The following is a 26,438-nucleotide window of genomic DNA, read 5'->3' as shown; positions in this document are numbered from 1 at the left end:
ATCCTAAATTATATTTTCAAGTTCATGTTGTTAGGAATGGAATACAATAAACTATTCCAGTATTTTTTAATATATATACGTAAGTATCATAGCCACATTATAAGAAATGTGAAATAAGAGTGAGGACCATACTCACATAGCTATTATTAACATCTTGATTTATTTTCTTTTTGCTTTTTCAACTACACATATTTATTCACTTCACATATGTTAATTTAACTTTGTTTCTTAAAAATTTCACTAAAGTACCATAAAATCATATGGTAGCTAGTCTTCAAAAGCAGAATGTAAAATGACTTCCTAATGTTCTGGTATCATCAATGGCTGTACTTACAGCCAGACACTTATGGTTTCGTACAATCTATTAAGAATACAAATCATTCTGTATATAAAACTTGATTGTGCTTTTTAAATGTCATTTGAAAACTGTCACTTAGAATTCTTTATTAAGTCACTTATGCTTTATGAGGGTTGAAATTTCCATTTCTTCATAAATAAAATGGAGTATAATTGCTACCTCAGAGTATTGTTATAGAAGGAATTAAATGAGAATATATGTGAAATTCTCTGGTCCAGAATACATCTTCCAAAACTTTTCTGAGAGGATTTGTAAAAATAAATATTTTCTAGTCTTCTATTTCCAATGTTTATTGTTCCATACATGCTAACACACAGTTGAAACAAACTATGTTTAAAAATATTGGGATTTGTGAGCATGTTCCAGATTAGGAAGAAAAAATGTCTAATAAACATGGAAATTGATCTTATTTACCATTTTTGTTCCCTGAAAGTGCAAGACAATTTCATCAAAATACTAATCTATATCTAATACAAAAATTTTGCTTGTTGGTAGTCAAAGAAAAGAGTCGATGCCCGTTTGATACTATCCTTCACCTTTTTTGTGGCTGGGATTAGACTTGTGTTACATTGGTTAAGCTCTGGTTAGGTTTTACCACCATTTCTTGCCTTTACTAATAATTACCATTGACCACCTACATCACACCTGAATTACAGCAGGACTGGATGTGTGTCACTTCCTGTAGATTCTAATAGAAACATAACAAACCAGGTGACTTTTTTCAGTGTCTTTTAGCAGTTTTTATATTGGTAAGAAAGTGCATTTTAAATATTTTTAAAATTAACAAAATTAAATGAAAAAAGGCTTAGCTATATATATATTTTTTTTTCATCTGGACAGCAATTATTCAGTTGCATGATCCCCAAACCATCTGAAGTAAGTAGAATACTGTATATTCTCAAAGGTTCTAAAATATACCTTTGCTATTAAAACTATCATATATTAGTTATAAAACTATGTAATTATATGTTTTTTTAAAGTTGATGAATATAATGTACCAAATAACAAAATAAAGGTGGGAAGAGCACAAGGCACTATGGTGATGGTGCACAGGTGAATTGGTCCTGGGAATTCTATGGGACAACACCTGAGAAAAGAAAGCAAACATTGTACAAAAATGAACAAGGATGTAAAACATGCATAAATAAATTATAATTTTTTAATTGAAAAAATAACCCTAGGAATATGAGCATTTTTGCTTTATCAATTTCATTTTGGGGTTGAAACTGTGACAGTATAGCTCTGAATAGAGGAAAACCTGGGCATTCTTGGTAGAAGTGTTAGCTCCTTGCCTTTATTTATAAGATAACTAAGACTTCTGCATACCTTCATTAACTTTATTTAAGGATGTTAAATCTTCCTTTGGAAAAAAATAAATAAAAGTAATAATTATAGGAGGAAAAACTCTTTTAAATGACTCCAAAATTTAATCTGATATTAGAATTGGAAAGAGATGTTAAATATTTTAATGATATAAGACTTGAAAAAAAAAATCCATTGTTGTTAATCCATGCCAGTTGTCTTCCTGGATATGAAAGTCTGGATTCGGATCCCTTGCTAAGGTCGCATCTTAACATTAAAAAAAAAAAAGTGAACCGCTAGTTTCACTTTTCTTGAAGAGTTCAAATGCTTCCAAAAATCAGAAAGTGAGTGTAGTGTGTAGTATTCAGTCCTTTTCAATTTCTTTTCTGTATAACAATGTGACATCCTTAGTACATTCCCATCCATGTGCCCTGAAATTTCTTCTGGGCTAAATAACTCAGAGTTTAAAAGTTGTTTATGAGGACCCTTCCTGCTGTTGCAGTGGGTTAAAGCACAGCACTAAGAAGCTAAAGCCACTTCAACATGAGTTAGATCCCCCCACGGGAGGTGATCCACATGGCAAGGCAGACCTCTCCTGACCCTCCCACTGCTCCCCTCAGCAGTGTATTTTGTAAGCCTGTTCAGCTCCCCACTCTGTCTCTGGTGAATCTTCTCACCGCCCTTGCACCTCTGGCCTATACCCCAGTTCTGTATGCATAAATAAATAGATCTTAAATAAAAAAAGTGTTCTTGGGCCCTCCCTGGTGGTGCAGCGGGTTAAAGCACAGCACTAAGAATCTAAAGCTGCTTCCGCATGAATTCGATTCCCGCCTGTCCCGGAGGTGACCACATGGTGTGGCAGACCTCTCCTGACCCACCCACTGCTCCCCTTAGCAGTGTACTTCATCAATCTGCCTGTTCTGTTCCCCATTTTGTCTCTGGTGAAGCCTCTCACCGCCCCTGAGCCTCTGGCCTGTACCCCAGCTCTGTATGCACAAATAAATAAATCTTTAAAAAAAAAAAGTATTCTTTATGAATGCTTAGATAGATATCCACACACTTCAACCTGCTGTCTTCATATTGCTCCCTGGTACTTTCCAGAGCAGTTAGAATGGCAACAGGCATGTAGCCTGAACTGGTCTCTGAATTTGTGGTCCTGGTTTTTGATACTTAAACATCTGATGAGTATGTATTAGCCTTCTGCAGATACCTGGTAAATCCCATGATATGTCCCCAGCTGTCCATATTCTCTAGTGCTGCCCTCATATAGTTAGATGAGCACCTGGCTCCAGGGTAGTCAGCCTGGACAAACTCTGACAACTGGCTACTTTATTCTCACATGATTACCATGTTCTATTGGTTACTTATGCTCTTTTGAAACCTAAATGCCAAAATGGGGAGATCAGGATGAAGGAGGAATATGTGTGAGAAAGCACTGAACCTAGACTAAATAGTTTACCTTTTCACATAAACTGGAAAAAAACTAAGACTTTTTGTAAGGAAATGTTAAACATTTTCCCCTGCAATAATACAGTGATATTCATTTCAGGAAAATTTTAATTTTCATAGAAAACAGAAGATACTTCAAAATGATTTTGCAAACATAAGTGTAATGGTTCAATTTTGATATGAAATAAGGGTTAGAATTTAAAAGATGAGGGTGGTTCTCTTGGATCTGTTTAAATTGTCTATAAAAGAAATGAGTCATACCATATAGTACTGTATTAGGCTGTTACATCTTGAAACTGATTATGACACCCAAATTTGTCCTAGCACCATGATGAAAAAGCACTTATAGACTATTGTGATCTCAAAGACAGTCTGGTGTTTTCAAGGGGAAAATGTTGAAGATGTAACCACCCATTTAGTACATTTTTCAGACTTACAGAGCAGTTATAAGTATGAGTAACCACAAGTGAAGTTACCCCATGAGAGTGATACTTGCAGCAGAGAGGAAACTGGAATGCCATGTACACAGCCCTGCCTGGCCATCGCTTCATCACACCCACTCGAGATAAAGAACAAAGAGAGTCACAAGAAATGTGTGCCGTTTATACATTACACATTCTCCAGTTAGCCTTTTATTTCAGTGCATATTATTGCTGTGCGTCTTTAAATAGGTTTTAAAAGAATCTGGAGAATAAATATGTTGTTTGTATTCTCTGCACACAGGGAATAAAATTTACACTGGTTTTATGTTTTGACTTAGAAGCTATATCCAGCTTTAGTGCCTGTGTGTCAATAAAGGCTTTTTATCCAGGAAACAGCATATAATTTTAGCTGTAAGTTATGAAGGGTACGATAACTGTTTTTTTCTTCTGTTGTTTTTGTTGCTTTGTTTGCCGTTTGCTCTATCAAGACCTTGATGACATAACTCAAAAAGGACCAGATTTGCTTCAATAACTCTGAGTTCAAATTCTATCTACACAATTGTACTCTGTACATGCAGTTTCTTATTTTTTTAAAGATTTATTTATGTATACAAGAACTGAGGTACAGGCCAAAGGTGTAAGAGGATTTACCAGATACAGAGTTGAGAACAGAAAAGGTAGGTTGACTGAAATACACTGTTGAGGGGAGCAGTGGAGAAGACAGGAGAGGTCTGCTGCCCCATATGGGTCAGCTCCCCATCAGTACTGCCTATATTTTCACAGTGCTGAGACTCAATCATTTGTGCCACCATTGAGGCTCCAGAACCTGGACCTTCATTATATAAGATTCCCATTAGCATAACACCCCTATGGGGCAGGTTGTGTTACATGTGAAAGGGTTAATATATACTTGGTTAGCTCCTTTCTTATTGGCTTATTGGCGCAGTGCTCCTTTACTACTAGAACAACTGAAATGGCATAAAGTGATTTGAGAGTGCTTACTAAAAGAAAAGAAAAAAACAGTTGAACACTAATTCAGTGATAAAAATTTGAATTTTTAGGCCCTCCCTGGTGGCACAGCGAGTTAAAGCACTGCACTAAGAAGCTTAAGCCACTTCCGCATGAGTTCGATCCCCGCCTGCCCCGGAGGTGACCACACGGCACGGCAGACCTCTCCTGACCCGCCCGCTGCTCCCCTCAGCAGTGTACTTAGTCAATCTGTCTATTCTGCTCCCCACTCTGTCCCTGGTGAATCCTCTCACCTTCCACATCTCTGGCCTGTACCCCAGTTCTGTATAAATAAATCTTTAAAATAAACTGAATTTTTAAAATTAATATCTTCTGCACATAGTCATTCATTTATTCTTTTTCATCAAATTAAGGGTTTTAGATCCATGATTTGGATCTTTTATTTACTTTTCTTTATCTCCTGTCATTCTTATAATTTGCTTGGATAGATACAACTTTGACCACCAATTAACTTAGGGTCAGAAATAAATATAAAAATAAAAATTTACTTAGATGTTTCTCCTTGTTAACATAATATTCTGCCCACAGGTCCCTGTCAACTTCCCATTGCCAAGACCTCCACTGCCCAAAATTGCCTTTTGGTACAAGGTCTTTCCCACTCAGCTAACCATGAGGTTTCCAATCTATTTCTCCCAGATCTTGGTACCCTACACTCTTTCTCCAAGATTCTGTCTATTCTGGGCTAGTTGTATTCTTCTTTTTCTCCTCCATAGACTTTATGTAAAGGATGAAGATAATTTTAGATCCAACGATCCATTGTTTATAAAAGTACAAAGTGTGTACATGTGATAACTTGAGTAGGTGGCAAACTATTTTCAGATTTGGGGCGACAACACAAGATCTGTGTCTGCTTTCTCTCCTTCTCTCTCCCTTGTTGAAACTTCCCTCTGAATTATGGTATTTTAAAAAATAAAAAGAAAAACTTTGAGAGATGAATATAATGAGGATGAATTAGCAAAATGAATTTGGAATTGTGACAAGTTTCAGCAACACTTATTCTCTACAACATCACTTATTCTCTACAAGAATGTTCAGACTTCAAAGTAGATCTTTGAATGTTAAAGAATACAAAACAGACCAACATTCTACATTCAACATTCTACACGAGTATCTTTTTACTCTTGTGGACATACACTTGTCACAATATGAATGGAAATATACCTGTTCTTTATTCCAGAAAATGTAGCTTACTAGTCCCTATGAAAATCAAAAGACTCCAACTGACAGAATACTTGAAGAAGTTTCACTTCATTTGACATGGCTTTTTATTTGCCTGCTACTTTGCTTAATGTGTTCAGGGACCTCAATTAGGTCCAAAAGGCCTATTTGAGTTAGTGATTTATTATTTTCCTCTCTGTCACTGACAAAAGGTGACCTTGACTGCACTTCTAGAGCATACCCATGAGTGATTAAAAGTTGCTATGGAAGTGTTTACTAAATGCAGGTCTTCAACTCAATCTGATTTGTTATCTCATGGACTTCATAGCCACTGGGAAAAGAATGGTTCCCATTGAGCCATCTATGCTTTCAAAGTTTAAGCAAGAAGAAACAAGAACAGGTGATCCTCAGTTTACCTAATATTCCAGGTAATTCTAATTACTTATTTTATAACAGATGGCCCTTAGTTTACCTAATATTCTAGGTAATTCTAATTATTTACTTTATAACAGATGAACCTGAAAATCTCCAAGGGACAGAGAGTGGAGAGTCACCACCAAGGATTTGGATACAGGCCTATGTACACTCTATCATAAGACTACTCTGATTCTCCTGCAGTACCGTAGTTCTATGCATAAATTTTAGCACATAAGTATATAAGGAAAAACTTGTAGAAATTAGTAGAAGTTATAAACTAACTCATAGGATAATTAGCAAATCATAGCAAAAGTATGATTCTTCAAGTAACCGAGGAGATTTGAGGGGCATTTACTATGTAAATGTTAATTAAGTTACTCAAGAGAAAACTTTCCAGAAATGTATTGGTAACTTCATATTTAGTCATTAAAATATGGTGAAATGTAGTCCCAAAATAGTATCTGCATTGTGGATCCAGTCACATAGTTCCAACAATAAGAATCAGAAGGCTTGTAGGGTCGAAAACATTCTGAATCTAGGATCACAGGCATCCAGCTTTTGTTTAAGCAGGTGATCACATGAACAGAAATCTTTATTTAATGCCATATTAAATTTTATTGTTAACAATAGTAAAATATTTATCCATTCTTAGCAGAAATTTTATAAGCATTCCAAAACAGAATCTTCTTCATGCAGATGTGCACAATATGTCTGGTGCTGCAAGCTAATAAAATATTCCAAGTATACAAAATAAGAAGTATTATTATAAAATATCTGTGTAAACCCATAATATTAATAAGGATAATGTTCATATTTATTAAAGGCTTCCTGTTTGCTGAGAATGTTTATATAATCTTATTTCAGTCTTCATTAGACCACCATGAGCCAGGTATTTTTAAGGTCATTTTACATTGGAAGAATTGTGTTATCTATAAAGACACTCAAATAATAAACAGCAGAAGTGATTTTTGAACTCTGAACTCAGTCTAGGTTCAAGATCTCACCCCACAATGGCACAGCCATTCTTAAGCATGGTGAGAATACTTAAAAATTCTGATTTCACACTCTTTATTGAATGGAATACTCACAAGTTCTGAATATTACACATTGAGATTGTCCTAGATTCATTACTGGGTACTCATGAAAGGGCATAAATTTTACATTAAGTTGAATGTAATCTTTTCCAAAGCTGAGTCACACAGCCAGAAATTTCACCTGAATCCTGGAATTCAAATATTTTTGTCTCCAAAACTCCAACAATATCATAAAGGACTGTTGAACATTGTTTTTTTAAATCTTAGTTAGTTCTTGAAAATGAACAATCGTGACAGAGCTAAGGTACAATCATTTAGATTACTCTAAAGGTGAAATACTCCTGAGATAATTACCACACTTCCACTACTCAATTCTCTAAAAGTGGCAATTTTCCATTTAGCTCAGCAATATTCAGTCCAGTCTGGATTTGTGCAAATTTTGCTTAGTCTGTACAAATCTGCTTAATCTGTTCAAATTTTGACATCTTTCTGAATCTCCTATTTTTTCTTTTGTGCAGTTGTAAGTAGTTCAGCATATGTGAAAGTTGTGTGATATCACTAAAAGTGTTTGCTATTATAAATGAACTGATTGTCCCACCATCTCTCTCTGTCAGCATTCATTAAAGCCGTAAGTCTTTAACATGAGTAAGTAGTTTAGTTAATCTTCATACTCTACTTCAATTTCTTCTAAATATCACATAAAAGAGAAATGGTAAAGGACCCATGCATGGAAAAAGTGTATTTTATTTCCTTTACTCTTGAATTATGTTTTTCAAAGCTCATAGTCAAATTTCCACTGATAACTGCACGGGAGTTTCTTATGTACAAGGCAAAGAGGTATTTATAGGCAACAAAAATGGATTTGCCTGTGATCCTGTAACTGTTTCAAAATACAAGTTATTTTGAGAAACAGACCCCTGTTTTGCAGGAGAAGAGTATTTATGACACTCCTAAAGTTTTAATGAATCACTAATAAAAGTGTAAAACACAATTGAAATATCCCTTCACTTAACTTTTCTTTATTGTTTACTCTCATAGTCCTCATTATCTTCATTAATGATGCAATGAGCCAAATGCATATTGTTACTGAAAATGTCCAGGATTTTTCAGTTTAGCAAAAGTTGGTTCCAACTATCACTTACTGTTTTCTGGCCAGCACTTCAACAGAAATAGTTAACTACCAATGTTGATCACAACATTTATAAACTATAAGATCTTGAAATGCTTCTGAAGAGCCCAAAGAAATGTTATGTTGAACAGGATCTCAATGTTGAAGCATGTTTTTACCTAAAATATTTCATTACAACAATTTTCATATGTAGTGAAATGTTGAAATTCCAGCATTGATGCTAGTGTACTGTCTTAAATTGAGTAATTATTGACTGTTGCTATATTTTCTTTCTATTTTGATGTTCTTCAATAATTATTTAAAAATAAGTTATTAAAATGTATCTATTTTAATTCCATGAAATATAGGAATATTCTCCCTATCCATCTTCTATACATATAAAAGTATTTGGTATTGTATCTAAATATAAAATCAAAATGCATGATAAATTAAGTTATTTTATAAGTATTAATTTTCTACAAGGATATTGAAATATGGATTTCTCTATAAGAGCTGGAGGTTTAGTTTGTCCTTCTATGGATAAACAAGTCTTTGTCTATCACTCAGACATAAGTCTTATGAAATTCTTAACCTTTTTGAATGTGATATAACTTTTACTGTTGTTCAGATAAGGTATTGAATAGGAGACTTTGAAACTGACCTTAGAGGTCCTTTTTATCTACAGTCTAATGGATGGAATTATGCCCTCCCCCAAAGAAGTACTAAAGTCTTAATCCTGAGGACTTCAGTTTGTGCCCTTATTTAAATATAGGGTTTTGATGAAATATTTAGTTAATTTAGTATGAGGTCATACTAGAGTAGGGTAGGTTCCTAACCCAATCAGACAGTATCTAAAAAAGAAGGGGGTATTTGGTAGAGATGACTGTGTGTCTCAGAGTGATGCATCTGTACTTCAAGAAATGTGAAGCTTTGCTAGCTGCTACCAGAAGCTTGGAGAGTGGCATGAAACAATTTTCTGGGTCAGTCCTTGAAATGAAACAACCTGCTCACATCTTGACTTCAAAATTTAGCCTCTAGAACTTTAAGATATTAAATTTCTGATATCTGAAGTCTCCTAGGTTAAGGTAGTTTGTTATGTCAGTTTTAGGAAACTCTTGCAGATAGATAATAATAGGTAGATAGATAGATACATAGATCAATAGATGATAGGATAGAAAGATACTGATAGATGATAGATTGAATTGATATAGCTAATATTTCAGACTTTTTAGATTTTGATTTAGTCATAAGTTGAAGGTTTGACAAATTATTCTATAAAATTGTATCAAGTTCATTAGCTTAACCATATAAAATTCCCTTTTATTGTAGGTCAAAATGGTTTAAAAGGTAATTTTATGTGCTTCAATCAAATAGATTACTAAAATAGGTCAAGTTACTCAAACCCTCTTTCCTTCAAGAGCATATCACATTAGGAAAATATCTTCCTTGCATTATTTTCCTCTATCAGTAGATTCTTCAATGCCATTCATTTCATTGGGATAAAGAAGTTTCTCTCTCTCTAACCTATATAGAACTAAACACTGGAAACAATTGCAGTTTTGAGACATTGCCTGTGATTTCTCTTGTTTACATGTCTTTATACATGCCTTATTATGTGAGATAGGATTCTAACATTAGAAAATCTAAGATTTCTCCAGGGGAGTTTCTCTGTGTCTATAATATCTGTTGTACAGCTCCTCTTTGATTTCATTCAACACTTGGCATTTAAACATTTTCTCCCTGCCCATCTAATAAGGAATGTTTCCAAAGCAGAGATAAAGAAAGACAGCAAGGGCAAACCAGAATTTTACTTTCCCAGTAAGTAAGAGTTGCAAACCTGCCAAATAGTTTCACCTATCTCCTATTCCAACTCATCCAGATTTTTGACATAAACCAATCATCTCTAAGTTAGCCCCTTTGTTGTTTAGGACTTGGTATATTCACAAATTACTCCTGAATATTTTTCTAAACATTTCTATAACTATTCCTCTTCAAAGTTTCCTCAGCTATGAAAACAAACCCACAAATTTTACTGGTGAGTTCTGTTTTATAACATCTTGTTTTATAACTGTATTTTATAACATCTTGTGTGCAACTCCTTCTGATTGCATTTAAAAATGCCAACTAGGCCCTCCCTGGTGGCGCAGCGGGTTAAAGCACAGCACTGAGAATCTAAAGCCGCTTCTGCATGAGTTTGATTCCCGCCTGCCCTGGAGGTGACCACATGGTGTGGCAGACCTCTCCTGACCTGCCCACTGCTCCCCTCAGCAGTGTACTTCATCCATCTGCCTGTTCTGCTCCCCACTCTGTCTCTGGTGAAGCTTCTCACAGCCCCTGAGCCTCTGGCCTGTACCCCAGTTCTGTATGCACAAATAAATCTTAAAAAAAATGCAAATTAATTTTCATAGAAAGTAGTCATTTAACAGGAAATTGTCCCATAAAATTTTAAATAATCATTAGTTCAATAAGATGGCTTTAAGAAAATTTTCAACCTTTACTAATCAAAAGATCCCTCCACTTTTTGGAATAAACTTATAACCCACATGAAACATTAGAATATAAAGTTCTTGTTTGACTATAAATATAGTTTATTAATAACAGTTGCTATTTAAATCATTAACCATCTTTGTTAGGTTGCTATGGCTTTAAATGCTAATGGATTGTTTCAAAATGTCATTTTACTTTTAATGACCTGAAAACCTAATATTATCTTTTTATTATGTGAGAATCTAAAACTCCCCTGTGTTATACAATACATAAAATACCTGGTATATGAAACTCTCTCTAGGAAAAAAAAAAATCTCTTGGCTAAGAGCTATTATTTTGAATGATTCAGAATTTATGATACTTCACTCCTTGCAACATTTTAGAACTAGGTTTTAGAAGTACGTATATTTCAGGTATTTATTCACATAAAATTTGGGAAAAGAAGATGCATTCTAAAAGAATATGTTGTCTTTCTGTGGTTTTATAAAGGGAAAATACCTCAGGATGGAAAGTGCAAGTAAGGCATTCCAAAGACAAACACTCTCTTGGGTGCAGGGCTGGCAGTTTTTGAATTCTCACCTGCTGCATTTCTTACTCATTTTAGGATAAGCTTAATGGGATTTACCTCTTCAGCTTAGCCCCAAGCACACGGTTAAAAAAGTAATCTGAAAACATTGCCTTTCCTTCTTCAAGTACAAATGTACTTTTCAAATATAGTTGGACTTTACTGAAGCAAACCCAATGTTTGAAAATCTAGCAAGTTAGAAGCTGTTGACTCTTTTTCACATAAATATCCATTTGTGTTTCATTTAGGTAGTTTTAAAGAGTAAATTTTTCTAGCCTACTAAAATATGATTGGAATGAGTGTGTTTGTTTATCTAAAAAGACTACTAAGGGACAAAGCAAGTTCACCCACCAGCTTTTCCCTATAGCTACATCCAGCCTGAGATCCATTCAATTTCAAAGTGTCACACACTTTCCAACAGACATTCATATATTCGGCTGCACACTCATAACCAAGATTCAAATCAGCTACATATAGCAGCTCTTAGAACACTGTTCTCTGAGTCAGGGTTTGTGGCTTTTCCAGGTCACAAATCCCTTAGAAATGCTATTATATAATGAAACAAACTTACTGTTTTCTTTAATACTTTGAGAGCATAAGGCTTCTGGGTCCCCTTCTGTTTGCATCTGTACACAATGGATGTAGCACCCCTTGAGGAGGGGGAAAAAACAAAAAGAAAATATTATGCTGTGGACATGACATAAAGGGAGAAGCTTGAAAATAAGTATCTCTTGCAATTAACCCTCATAACTAACAAGTGTTTATAAGTTCTACTGTAAGATCAGTCCAATACTCAATGACATGTATTTTTTTTCATAATTGAATATCATTTGCTTGGAAAAATTAAGCAGCCCCACCCGTCTATACAAGTAATATATCTCGGACTGTTGCATATAGTAAGCTCTGTAGTAAACCAGGTCCTGGGTTAACATAACTTTTAGAGGATATTGCTCCCATTTCAGAATCTTTGAGTTCTTCCAATGTGTTTGCAGTAAAAAAAAACATATGGCTTCAAGGAGAGGGATTTAGTTAAACACATGAATATGAGTCAAAATAATCTCACTTGAAGAAAATGGCACGCTTGAGAATTTGCCTTTTTGGTAACCTGGCATTCACCCAGAGTCAACCTTAACCCCACAGGGATTCTGATCCCTATATTGGACAATACAGATGGTGATCACCTCTTTATACATGTCCTAAAAATAATCACTATGTGAAATGTTTATATATATATATATATATATATATATATATATATAAGCAATGGAGCCATTTTTTAAGTATATATGCATATATAGGTCTATGCCTTTGTAAAGAATTTGGAGAACTACAGAAACTTTATCACTTCTAATGGAAAGCAGTAAGAAGGAATTCAGAAACTGTCTTTATGTGTAAGCAAGATTACAAAAAAGAGAGCTTCAGATAAATTTTTAAAAAATAGCTGTAGTAAATCTGTCTGACTTTGAAAACTGGACAAAATAATTTCAAGATATTTTTTAAAACTATGGAGAGATGTGTCATATAGGAGAAGTGAAATAAAGCAACACAAAGAAAATTCATCTTGTCTTATTTTAAGTTGCTCTAAAACATGCTATCTAAAGTAAAAATATTAACAATGCATTGTGTAGAAGTAAAACGTGATAAAACAACTGGTAAGTCTTTATACAACATATATTTAAGGTAGATTTCAATTAATTAGAGTATAGTGTAATCAAGAACAATGAATAAAGTAATGTTAAAAGAAAATTAATAATAAAATATTTCTGCTAAATTGGAATAATCAAAAATTAAGTGCAAGGAACAAAAATTAAAGTACCTTTGGACTTGGACTGTGGACTTTAATAATATTAAAATTACATTAGCTGTGTATCTTATAAACATATTTCATAAAATTAAGATCATCAGATCAATCAAGTATCAATGTCAAATTAGAGACAATGTACAGAATATAAGTAGACTAAAATGATAGAAAAAATATGCAAATACAAATCAAAACAAAGCAGTAATAACTATATTGTCAGATCAAGTAGACATCAGAACAAGAATAAAGATGGAATTCATGAAAGAGTCATTTCCACAAAAATGACAGAACAAATAGCATGTTTGCATCCAACAACGGTACTTCAAAACTGATAAAGCAAAAATTGATGGAACTGAAAGAAGCAATAGACAATTCATAAATAAGTTGGAAACTTCTAGCACTTGATACACAAAGTAGTCAAATTACCACTAAGAATCAGAAGACGTGAGCAAAACAATTCAATTAATTTAACCTACTTCATATGTACAGACAACTCCATACACATAAAAAAGCTGAAAACATTCCTACAAAATTAGAGGACTAAAATAATTGATTCTGGACATTCTACAAACAGTAATCAAGATAGTGGTAATGTACAAAAAATAAACATGGAGACAAGTGGAAATGAAAAAAATATTTCAGAAATAGTCCTACATATATTTGCCAAATGGATTCTGACAATGATAAAAAAGCAAATTCAGGGGAGAAAGGAGTTTTCCAACTACAGGTAGAAGTGGAACTGGATGCCTCTGTACAAAACAATGAAAAAACAAATACATTTTTTTTAAGATGTTACTTATCTATGCATACAGAATTGGGGTACAGGCCAGAGGCGCAGGGGCGGTGAGAAGATTCACCAGAGACAAAGTGGGGAGTAGAACAGGCAGATCCACGAAGTACACTGCTGAGGAGAGCAGCCTGCGAGGCAGGAGAGGTCTGCCGCACCATGTGGTCACCTCCAGGGCCGGGGATCGAACTCACACTGAAGCAGCTGGGGCTCACTTGCAGTGCTGTGCCTTTAACCCACTGTGTCACCAAGGGGGGCCAAAAAAAAAATCTTGATCCATGTCTCACACTTTATAGAAAAAAAAATTAGTCAAAATGAATCAGTGTAAAGATAGAAATAAAAAGTCTGGAAGTCAAAAGCATTCTTTAGGGCCCTCCCTGGTGGCGCAGCAGGTTAAAGCACAGCACTGAGAAGCTAAAGCCACTTCAGCATGAGTTGGATTACCGCCTGCCCCAGAGGAGATCCACATGGCGTGGCAGACCTCTCCTGATCTGCCCGCTGCTCCCTTCAGCAGTGTACTTCGTGGATCTGCCTGTTCTGCTCCCAGCTCTTTCTCTGGTGAATCCTCTCACCACCCCTGTACCTCTGGCCTGTACCCCATTTCTGTATGAACAAATAAAATCTTTTTTAAAAAAAAGCATTCTTTAATAACATGGAAAATTTTGTAACTTTTAGTTAAGCAGTGACTAATAAAAAACTAGAAACACAATGAATGAAAAGACACAAATATATTGGACTTCATTTAAATTAAGTTAAAATAGTTATTCTACAGAATATAGGATATCTGATAAAAGAATTATCTAAAATTATAAAGAACTTCAAAATTCAATAACAAGGAAACAACAATGCATTTTAAAAAATGTTTAAAATCACAAATGAAACCTACAAAATATTATAACATAATATTAATGTAAATAAATTATGGTAAAATGGGCAAAAGATGTAAACATATATTTTCATATATACAAAAATATATTTGTATGTATAGGTATATGTAAACATATATTTTACCAGAATAATTAAACCAATTCCAGTATTATTAGACAAAGGAAATGTATATAACATCATTAATCATTAGGGAGTTAAATGCACAATGACATACAACTTCATGATCATTAAGATAGAGAAAAGGTCAATACCATCGGCTGACAAGGATGCAGAACAACAAAAATTCTATCTATTGGAGAGAATGCAAAGGTGTATAACTACTTTGGAAAACAGCTTGGTATATGATATAACACATGCATCTCACTCTTATGTATCTAACAAAGGTGATGAAAAGTATGTTTGTGCACAAACTTGAATATCAATCTTTACAGCAGCTTGTTAATGAACATTAAAACCTACAATAACTCCAATACTCCTCAACTGTGACCTACTCATCTATGAAATGCTACTCAAAAAGAAAAAGAAGTGTTGAACTAGAGTACAGAAAACTTGCAGGTTCTCATAATCCTAAGTGACTGAGCTATATAGTCTCTGAACTCATTAATAAAACATTGCAAGACAAAACTATAGGGACAGAAAATAGGTCAGTGGTTATCAGAAGTATGCATCGGATGGGGACTTCAAAAGAGTACTAGAGGATTTTTTTTAGCATAATACAATTATTCTTGATTGTGGTAGTATTAAACACCTATAAATTCCATTTTTCAAAACAGGCAGAACTGTACAGTAGAATAGGTGGTTTACTGCATGTAAGTTATACTTTAATAAAATTACTGTAAAAAATCTTTCAAAAAAATTCATATTGTTCGAAGATTAAAAGGCATTATCAGGCCCTCCCTGGTGGTGCAAGGGGTTAAAGCACAGCACTGCAAGCATGTCACAGGTGCTTCAGTGCTAGTTGGATCCCTAGCCCACCCCGGGAGGTGACCAATATGGAGCAGCAGACCTCTCCTGACCCACCCGCTGTTCCCCTCAGCAGTGTACTTCATCAGTTAGCTTGTTCTGCTCCCCTCTCTGTCACTGGTGATCTTCTTACTACTCCTACACCTCTGGCTTGTACCCCAGTTCTGTATGCATAAATAAATTATTTTATTTTTTTTAAAAGACCACATTACCAAAATGTAACTGGGAGCAATTTGTTTTCATTTCATAGTAACTGGTGATATTTGAAAGAAAAAAAGATAGCGATATAAGGGAAAGTGATTTGCAAATATCAACACTAGAAGTCTAATTTTAAGTGTTATGCCAATTGAAAAAGAATGTGTGTAGAAAAAGCATTTTAAGTGGTATCTATTCCTTGATTTCTTCATCATATTAAATTATCAGTAATTTCAATATGTAAATAGTCTCAGCAAAATCTCCTGGAAGCATTTTATCAAAATATAACCTTGCCTGATCAACTCAGGACACAAGAAATCCTCTTGCTTCTTTGAAATATAACACATAAAACATAGTGTATGGCTAAGGTATAATGACTTAATGTATGTATAAATTACATGGCTCTCTCTCTCACTTGCTCAGATTTGGGGAGTACAGCATCCTCCTGCCCCCTTGCAGTGCTACCACCATAGTGACCTAAACACACTACCAAAACAGCTGTAGTCTATCCATCCTGCTACCTCCCCACCTTTTGATTCCACTGTGTCCCTGGATTCCTCACACTATTGTCAGCTGTCAAGGATTAGTTTTTAAGTTTGGCTTTATCTGATCCTCTGGTTCCTCTATCTTCTACATGTAAGTGATGCCATATTTGCCATATTTGTCTTTTTCCTTCTGATTTATTTTGCTTATCACAGTACCTTACAATTCCATTTATTTTGCTGCAAACAGCAAAAGTTTGTCATTTTTGATCACTGAGTAGTAGTCCATTGTCTATATATATATCCCACATCTAAACTATATAAATATGGAAACTACTGTTGATCATTCTATTTCTTGGCTTCAAGGATGATATGCTGTGGCTTGGAATTATATGCTTTGCTACCTGTAAACATTTATTTGCCAAGGTTATTAGAATTATTAATAAATTATTAAAAGTTTCATTTTCTTAAGTGGGATCTTAAAAGAATCTTGGTCTTTTTTCCTGAAATAGAGAATGCTTGATTAAGAATAAATTTAAGCCATCATAATAGCTTGAGACATTTCAAAACATTTACTTTGCTCTTCTGTTTGTTGGATTTGATTTTTTTTTTAGTTTTATTTTCAATAAAACTCCTAATCCTCATTATGAAAAGTTTTAAAAGCAATGTTGTAATTATAAAAACTGTCAGCTATATGTTGAAAACATGTGCAATGCTACTTATAACATCGCTCCACATAACTATTATTTAATGAATTTATGTTTTCATTGATTTTTTTTAGATCAGATACATTATTAAAGAATTATTTTAGGGCCCTCCCTGGTGGTGCACTGGGTTAAAGCACAGTGCTATGAAGTTAGCTGCAGTCGTTTCAGCAAAGGTTCGATCCCCAGCCAGGCAGATGGCCCACATGATGCAGCAGACCTCTCCTGTCTTCCCTGCTGCTCCCCTCAGCAGTGTACTGCCTCAATCTGCCTGTTCTGCTCCCCACTCTGGTGAATCTCTCACTGCCCCTGCACCTCTGACCTGTACCCCAGCTCTGTATGCATAAATAAATAAATCCATATAAAAATGAATTATTATAACATCAAAGTTTCTTTTCAGGAACAGGAATCTGAAAAAGTCAGTCTCTTTAAGTGCTTAATGTTAGCACATGTCTTACACCCTCCTATGTCAGTTTTTCCTTGTTTGATTCCCCATCTCTCTCAGTTACTACACTTAGTACTTGATAATGTCTCAGTATGTTTTTTGGTCACCAAAAACAAAAACAAACAAAAAAAAGAAATCCCTGAACCTTAGGCCAACAAAGAATAGGAGAAAAAACTGGTGCTGCTGCAATGATTTAATTACTGATTTGGCATTTTAATCTGCAGCTTGATGAATGGCTAACATTTAGAATTTAGAAAGCTGTCAATAGACTTGGAGATTTTTCAAGGCACTTAAATATTAGAGCCCCAGTATAAAAAAAAATCATGTCAAGGAAAAATATTAATTCCAGATCTTAAGAAGTGTTCCAGCCTGATATATTTAACCATTTTTTTAAATTTTTTAATGCAGTATCCTTTTCTGACAATCTCAATTTCTCTCCTCGGGTATGGCCACTGTAGTTCTCCCACAACCAAATGACCATGGTCCATCACCACTGTCCCTTTTAATCATCCACCAGTTTGTTTTCACCCCGTCCCTTCTGCCTCACTCATGGACTCCTCATTTCTATGGTCAGTTTTCTAGATTTGTCTTTTTCTGACCCTTTGTTTGGTTTATAGTACACACATAAGTGAAACAATTCAATATTTGTCTTTCTCTTTTTGGTTTTCTCACTGAGTACAATTCCTTCCAGCTTCACACACATTACTGCAAATGACATGAGATTTTTTTTTTGACTGCTGAGTAGTATTCAATTTTGTATATATATCACCTGTTCCTGATCAGTTCATCTGTTTTGGGGTAATTAGGTTGTTACCTTATTTGGTCATGATAAACAGTGCTTCAATGAAAGTAGGAGTACAGGTTTTCCTTTCAAATCGGTGTTTTTGCATTCTTTGGGATTATTTATTCTAGGACTAGAACCACTGAACTTCTGCACAGTTTTCCATAGGGGTTAGACCAGTCATTTCCACCATCAACAGTGTAAGAAGGTTCCTTTTTCTCCACAACCTTGCCAGCAATTGTTCCTAGGTTTTCTGTTTGCTAGCTTGTTTCATAATATGGGCCATTCCCACAGGTGTGAGGTGGCATCTCATTGTGATTTTGATCTTCATTTCCCTGATGATATGGGATGATAAGCATTTTTCATAAATAAGTGGCCATATGCGTACCTTTGGAAAAGTGCCTATATAGCTGTTCTGCCAATTTTTTTATTTTTTTAATTGTATGTGATCTTTGTGGATCTTTATTAGCAGCTTATTAGATATATTTTCTCCTATTCACTAGGGTGTCTCTTCTTTCTAGTTATTGTCCTCTTATACAGAAGCTTCTGAAGTTGATGTAGTGCCAGTTGTTAATATTCTCCTTGGTTTTCCTTGCTGCTGGTGATGAGTTCACAAAGATGTCCCTGAATATTTTGTCATGAGTGTTTTTTTCCTTTGTTTTCTTCTATGTGTTTTGTGGTTTCAGATCTTATATCCAAGTATTTTCTAATCATTTGAATTTTTTTATGGATGCCAAGAAATAGTAGTCTATTTCCATTATTTTTCATATGGCAGTTCAATTTTCCCAACAACTTACTGAAGAGATTTTCAAGCCCAAGATTTTAATAAACTTGGCTTCAGTCTATCTGTTGAATACTGCTGAGAAAAAGGTAGACATCCACTTCAAGACCCGATGTCTTCTAACAGCACCTATCACTTTTTTCTCTGATATCTCTAGCAGTCTCTACACAGTTGCTCTTGCTTAGAGTTATAAAATTTCACTCCACATTGTCCCCAGTTAAAGAGTCAAGGTGAATGTAATATCCTGTTCCCGTCTCTCAGGGATCAAAGGTCAGTTATATTCCCTATGCTCCATCATTGCCAAAACATGTATCTTCCCTTACCATCTTTATTCTTATCACTTCACTAAGTCTGAACCAGGCTTAATTGTATCAGAAAAGAAAAAATATATTTATGAATATTGAACAAAGGTGGTAGCTGAAGGAGATTGGCAAATGATAACTGTATAAAGAAGGAATTAAGATGTTGTGCATATACGCAATGGAAGACTTTTCAGCAAAAATTAAAAAAAGAAAAAGATAATCTAATGCTATTCACAGCAACACGGATGAAGTTAGAAGAGACTGTGCTCAGTGAAATGCCAGAAAGAAAAGGAAAAATTGGTTTTGCTTATAGGAGGAATATAAGGAAACTAAATAAGGGATCAGGGAAAAATAATAACATGAAAATACAACAAAACTGAAAAAAAAAAAACAATAATCAGACAACTACATATCAGACACATTTTGTAGAGCACAAACCGAGAGAAGGAGGAGCACAAGGGACTAAGGTGAGGTGCACAGGTGGACTGGTTGTTGGAATTGTATGGGGCCTCATCTAATGTAAAATTAAATATATGTTCCCCTTTGGCATTCCAGGAAGCTTCATAAACATGAACAACTGTTGAAGAAAGAAGGTTGAATAATGAAATATAATTTTATTATGTCAAAACATAATTCTGTGCACCACAATTTTTCCTGTTGAATATGATCAAACAGACATATTTCAAAACAAAATAACTATTCCATTTTTATATCACAGGCCTTGAAACATCCCTACTGCCTTTTCTGAGAGATTGATGTAGCTCAGAACTGTACCAGATGGCTGATACAGACAAGGAAGACACTTCATCTCTCCCAGCTGTGACTTAATCTTGTCAACTGGCATTCAGCAACAGCTAGCATTTAATATTATGAAACTATAAGGATTAGAAACCAGTACAATCACTCAACAAGAAGCACAGTTGGTAGCTGATTATGCACACAGATGTGTTTTGTTTGACCTACTCAGTGTTTTTTTTTTAAGTTAAATATCTTGTCAACATTGAAATATTGAGAAATTCCATTAAAAATGCAGATTTCCACTTTCTCTTAAATTTGACGACAACGTTTCAATTTACATCCAGCAGGATCTGAGTAACAAATGTATTTTAGGGAATACTTGTGATCCTCTTACCAGTTTTATATAAATAGAGCCCCTCCCAGCTCTATTGAAATACACATCTGCCTCCCCTGATCTAATGAACATTTAGGAAATAGAAATAAATAGCATGCAAAACATAAATGTCCAAAACCTCCATTCCAAAGATGCAGGAGAGTTTATCCTTTTGTAGACTCACTGCAGTTTCTCTGCTTTAAATTTAAGGTAGTGCTTAGAAATCCATGATAACTACTATATTTCACTGATCAAAGATAACATTTGGTAGAATCATTATCCAGTGACCACTAAAAAATAAATACAAAATAAATAAATAAATAAAGGAAATAATGGGGCCTCCCTGGTGACTCAAAGGTTTAAGTCTCCGTGCTATGAAGCTATCTAGGCCACTTCAGCATGAGTTAGATTCCCTAGCCAAGGAGCTGACCCACATGGCACAGCAGATCTCTCTGCCTCCCGCTGTTCTCCTCAACAGTATATTGCAGTCATTCTATCTGTTCTGCTCCCCACTCTATCTCTAATGAATCCTCTCACCCTCCATACCTTTGGCCTATACCCCAGCTCTTTTATGCATAAATAATTAAATCTTAAAAAAAAATAAAAGGAATGATGTGATGCTACTATGGACTAAAGGCTGCATCTTGACTCTGGAGATATTAAAATGTGGAAGATTGGGGTTTTTAATGTCAGTTAAAAATAATAAAAACAATGATAACCCATATTAATAGAAAGTTTTCTAGATTACAACTAAATTTCAGTTTCTTCTTAATTTCCATTGTCATTACTATCTCTCTATATGGACTCTGACCTTCTGTCTGAGTCTCTGTCAGTCTTCCTCCATTCCATTAGTAGAAGAACCATTCTAGAAAATGAGTTGACCACGTCTCTCTCCCATAATAAGAAGGATCCAGTTTCCTTAGCCTGTCATGGAAGACCATTTACCCATCCTTTTTAGTCTTCTGTTCTGAGCATATTGCTGTTTTTGTTTGAATCACTTTCTCCAATTTTCTGGCTAGCTGGTTTTTAATTTTTTTTTAATTGAACTCAATCAACCATTCTTATGGAACACTTTCATGGCACACATACCACTTTGTTTTCATTCCATGCTGAAGTGATCTGAAGATTGCTTGGTCCACTTTTGCACCTAATATTTGCTTACATGTTAGCATTTCTATCTAGAAGGGGAGTTGCAAATGCTCATTTCATCAGTTGAATTTCTCTTTCACAAATATACTTGCCAACAAAGTATTTAGATAATTTTTAGACATCCACACTGAGAACAGGAACATTCCACATTTTCAACAGCAAACCTAGAAATGTGGGACTGCTTTCCAGTCTAATCACAACCAGCTCAAGTTGCCCCAGGTTTTCCACAGTGTATCATCGGAGCATCAGCACTCTGGATTTTAATTATTTTACTCATTTACAAAACAGGTCTGGCTTCTGTAAGCCTCATTGTTTAAATTTTTTGGTAAAGACTGTGAACTTCTTAACTAAAGGGCGTATCTTTTTCTTTTTTCCATCATTGATCATTTTTTTTTTTTTTTACAATGTTGGTTCTTCCCCTCTGATGTAAATAAATCTCCAGCCACCACATAACCCTTCAACCATCACTGGAGTCTCTGTGCTTTTTCCTCCCCTCTTTTGACACCCCCACTCTTCTTCCCCTGCAATATGTCTATGATCTATAATTTTCCAGTCAAATGTACAAAAATGATCAACAATTTAAGAAAAAAAAATACTCCCTTTATTTAAAGAGTTCACAGTCTGTTAAAAATTTTAAACAGTGAGGCTTACAGAAGCCAGACTTATATTGTAAATGAATAAAAAAATAATAATAAAATCCAGGTTATTTTTCTTACTTGTTCTGTTTCCCTATATTTGTCCTCTATGTGAAATCATCCAATATTTTTCTTTTCTTTCTGACTTATTTTACTGACCATAATACCTTCCAGCTCTATCTGAACTGCTGCAAATGGGTATATCTTTTTTTTATTACATTGTGTATATACACCACTGACAAAGTCATTGTTTTAGAACATTTCCATTATTTCTGTATCTTAGATATTGTGAATAGTGTTGCAATAAACCGGAGTATCTTTTTTAAAATTTCTGTTCCGTGAGGCCTAACAAAGTGTTTATATGTAGTTGGAGTTCAAGAAATATTTCACATACTGAAGTGAATAATCTGACACAGTAACCACAACAGGTCAGCAAAGAGGCAAGGTAAGTATAAGATTTACACTTAATAAAGAAACTTCATTTGGGGAAGTTCAATGTCTTGTTCAAAAAGACAGTTTTATAACAGGACAAACTGAGACTGAACCCAAATGTTTCAATTTGTCCAATGTCCCATAATTTCTCATTGGGACAAATATTCTATTGTCTCAGGTTTCTCTCTAAGGCACACAGCTTTTGTGACTTTCTGTTATAAGCCCACAATAAATTTTCAATTGATTAATTTTTCACTATGTCCTCTGTCCCTCCATTATAGAACTTATTCCACATTAGTTTGTATTTTAGATAATTGTGTGCAAGAATTTCTACAATGTGACACAAAAATGAAGCTTGTGGTCAGTCAATGTCTTTCATACCTAGACCTGCAATATCAGCTTGGAGAATTTTTGTAGGAACTGAATCAATGACTTGTTTCTATCACAATACTGCCTTAAATTCTGTGGAAATGAGGGAAGGAAGAAAGAAAAGGGAGGGAGGATAGAAAGGAGAGAGGAAGAAAAGAATATGGTTGTAAGAAAGACAAAAATGTCCCTTGTGCTCTTCTCACCCCTGTCCTGGTCCTTCCCCCCCCTCCTGCCCTACAGAATGTCTCTGACATATAGTTTCCTGATGATTTTGATTTTTACTTATGAGAGATACTTTTTCCCCCTTGATTCCTCATTTGGTTCCTCCACCTTCCTCCCACAAGTGAGACCATTTGATATTTTTCTTTTTCTTTCTGGCTTATTTTGCTGAGCATAATTCCTTCCAGCTCTTCACAGGAAAACCATACATTGTACAAAAATGAAGGATGATATCATGAATATATTTTTAAATTTTTTTAAAAAGACAAAAATGCAGACAACTGTCTACTCAGTTACTGTTTCCCATCATGTTCAGAATTTATTGCCATACAAAACTGATAAATTCATATTGCTTCTAATGCAAATAAGATTTGAACTGTTACCTACATTAGTGTCATATTTATGTTTGAAAAATATTTGTACTTGTTTCTATCTTTTAATGTTATCAATTACCTGTTTATTACTGTTTGTTAATCTTATCTTGTGTTTCTTTCAATTATGCCTACTGAGTTGCTCCATTAGTGATGTTTTATCACAATTTAAAAGTCAATCTTATAATTAGAAATGACACCGCTGTTCAAAGACGTGTTGTCCAATAAAGTGTCCCTGACTGACAGCAAAACTTGATGTTTTGTTGGGTATCTCAAAAAAAAAAAAAAAAAGAAGCCTTCCCCTAGGTAATAAAGTTCACATAAGATTAAAAATAACTGTCATTTGTCATTATGTTAGAGCAACCAAGCCTTTAATAGACTTATGCTCGATGAACAATATTCAATGAAGGGTTTCTCCTTTCTCCGGTGTATACTCTTAGCTCCTTTGTGGTAGACTAATCATCCATAATACTGTGAGTTTATTTCTGTGCTATTTATATTTCCTCTTTCTCAGTGTCTGTCTTTATTCCAGAACCAAAATATTTTGATTACTATAGATTCGTATTATAGTTTGAAGTCTGGAAGTATAATGCCCTATTTTTTTTTTATTGCTTTGGCTATTTGGTTTTTTATATTTCCATATGAATTTTAGTAATGTTTGTTTATATATCTCTTTTAGTAAGATGACCATTTTAGCAATATTAATTCTTCCAATCCATGAGAGTATCTATCTATTCCTTTCTGTCTTCCTCTATTTCTTTTAAAAATTTTCCTAAGAACTTTTTAGCTACTTAATTCTTTTTGACGTGACTGTAGCTGGGATGGCTTTCTTGATTTCTTTCAATTCTATTTCATTGTTTGCATTTAGGAATGCAACTTATTTTTCTTAATTGATTTTGTAACGTGCTATTTTACTGGCTTATTGTTTTAATTAGCTTTTAGTGGAATCTTTAGGTTTTCTATGTATTTTATCATGGCATATGCATATGATGATAGTTTTGCTTCTTCTTTCCCAATCTGAATTCCTTTTTTATCTTTCTCTTGCCTAACTGCTATAGCTAGAGCATCCAATACTATATTGAATAATTGTGTGAAAGTAGATATCCTTATCTTGTCCCTGATCTTGAAAATAAGCTTTCAGGTTTTCAACATTGTCTATGGTGTTATATGTGAGTTTTTATATTGAAATATGTTCCACTTATCCCCAGTTTTTGAGGGCTTTATCATAGATATTAAATCTTATTGAATGTTTTATCTGTTATCTATTGATTGAAATGATCATATGGTTTTTATCATTCCTTGTGTTTATGTGGTAGATTACATGGATCAATTTTGGGATGTTAAACTATCTTTACATCCCTGTAATAAACCCAGCTTGCTCATGGTGGACAATACTTTTGATGCATTATTGAATTTGGATTGCTATAGTTTTGCTGAGGATTTTTGTTTCTGTGTGCATTAGGGATTTTGTTCTGCAATTTTCTTATTTTATGGTATCTTTGTTTTCTTTTGTTAACAGAATAATTTTGGTTTCATAAAATGTGTTTGGAATCCTTCCCTCTTAATTTTTTGGAAGAGTTTGAGAAGGATAGTTATAAGCTTGTCTTAAAGATTTAGTAGAACTTACTAGTGGAACCATCTGGCCCTGTTTTTTTATTTTTGGAAGACTTTTTATTACTAATTCAATTTCCTTGTTTATAAATGGTCTGTTTTAGTTTCATTACTTCATTGATTCAGTCTCAGAATACTGTTTTGTAAGAACTTGTCCAATTCTTTTATTCAACTTACTGACATAGGTTTCAAACAAGCAGTCTTATGATATGTATTCTAAAATACCTGAATCATATCTCAGATTGTATCATATTACAAGTTTGGTCCTGGTACAATGAAATTGTGAATTCAACTAGTCACAAATTTTGTCAACTTTTAATGAAAGTTTGGAAAGCTTAACAACGTTTTTTAGGTTATCACTTAAGAAGACATTTTGTGTCATGGATTTAAAAAAAAATACTTCCTAGTGAATTTATTAAATTAAGTCATATACTTACATTAACTGACCATTACTATTTGCAGCTAACTTTTTAGTCACAAATGAAAAGCTAAGACTTGGGAGATTAAGTAATTTGTGTACAGTGAATCTAGTGTTTCATTTTTCTTTGCATATTATGCAAATCTACCTTGTTTTCTTAGCAGTCTATCTTCATACACTACTAAAATATTTCTTTTGTGCATTTTTTATTTTGTTTATGTGTCTTCAGAATAAACTTATTTTATCTTACTTTTAATTAACACTGAATAACATTACATATGTTTCAGGTAAGATTACCTTGTTATAATTTTAAAATATTACTCCTCTGGATCCTTCAGGATTTTGCATTTTGTATTTATTTGAAAAGAAAATATAATTTTCCACTTAGACAGTATAAATTATCTTGTTCAAAAATTATTAAAAATTTTGAAATGGTGACAGCTCTCCTGTCCACTGGTGACTATGCAGGTGCCTCTCTTTTTCTTCCTCTTTTTTCTAATAAACATTTCCCTTTAAAATGTAAAATATTCTTCTTGGAAAATGGCAAAAAGAAAGCATTAAACCCCAGTGCAGAACTCTTTCAAGTGTAGGATCATGTCTAACTATACAGGTCACATGCCCATGAAGCCAGCCTTGACTAGCTGCAAAAAAGAAATTATAGATTC

At 34.2% G+C, this 26,438-nt stretch overlaps 1 protein-coding gene across 1 annotated transcript in view; it reads right to left on the bottom strand.

The window, feature by feature from the left end:
• The window catches only part of CAMK4 (calcium/calmodulin-dependent protein kinase IV), a 230,605-nt gene that overhangs the window by 99,165 nt on the left and 105,002 nt on the right, over positions 1–26,438 (bottom strand). The window contains exon 2 of the mRNA XM_004678368.2: positions 11,901–11,979. Coding sequence (XP_004678425.1) covers positions 11,901–11,979 — 79 coding nt within the window. The remainder of the gene's footprint in view (positions 1–11,900; positions 11,980–26,438) is intronic.

This window comes from Condylura cristata, unplaced genomic scaffold, assembly GCF_000260355.1.
Source record: "Condylura cristata isolate star-nosed mole 26May11 unplaced genomic scaffold, ConCri1.0 scaffold00007, whole genome shotgun sequence".
Lineage (NCBI taxonomy): Eukaryota > Metazoa > Chordata > Mammalia > Eulipotyphla > Talpidae > Condylura > Condylura cristata.
The sequence above is the reverse complement of the archived record's forward strand: the minus strand, read 5'-3'. Positions and strand labels throughout refer to the sequence as shown.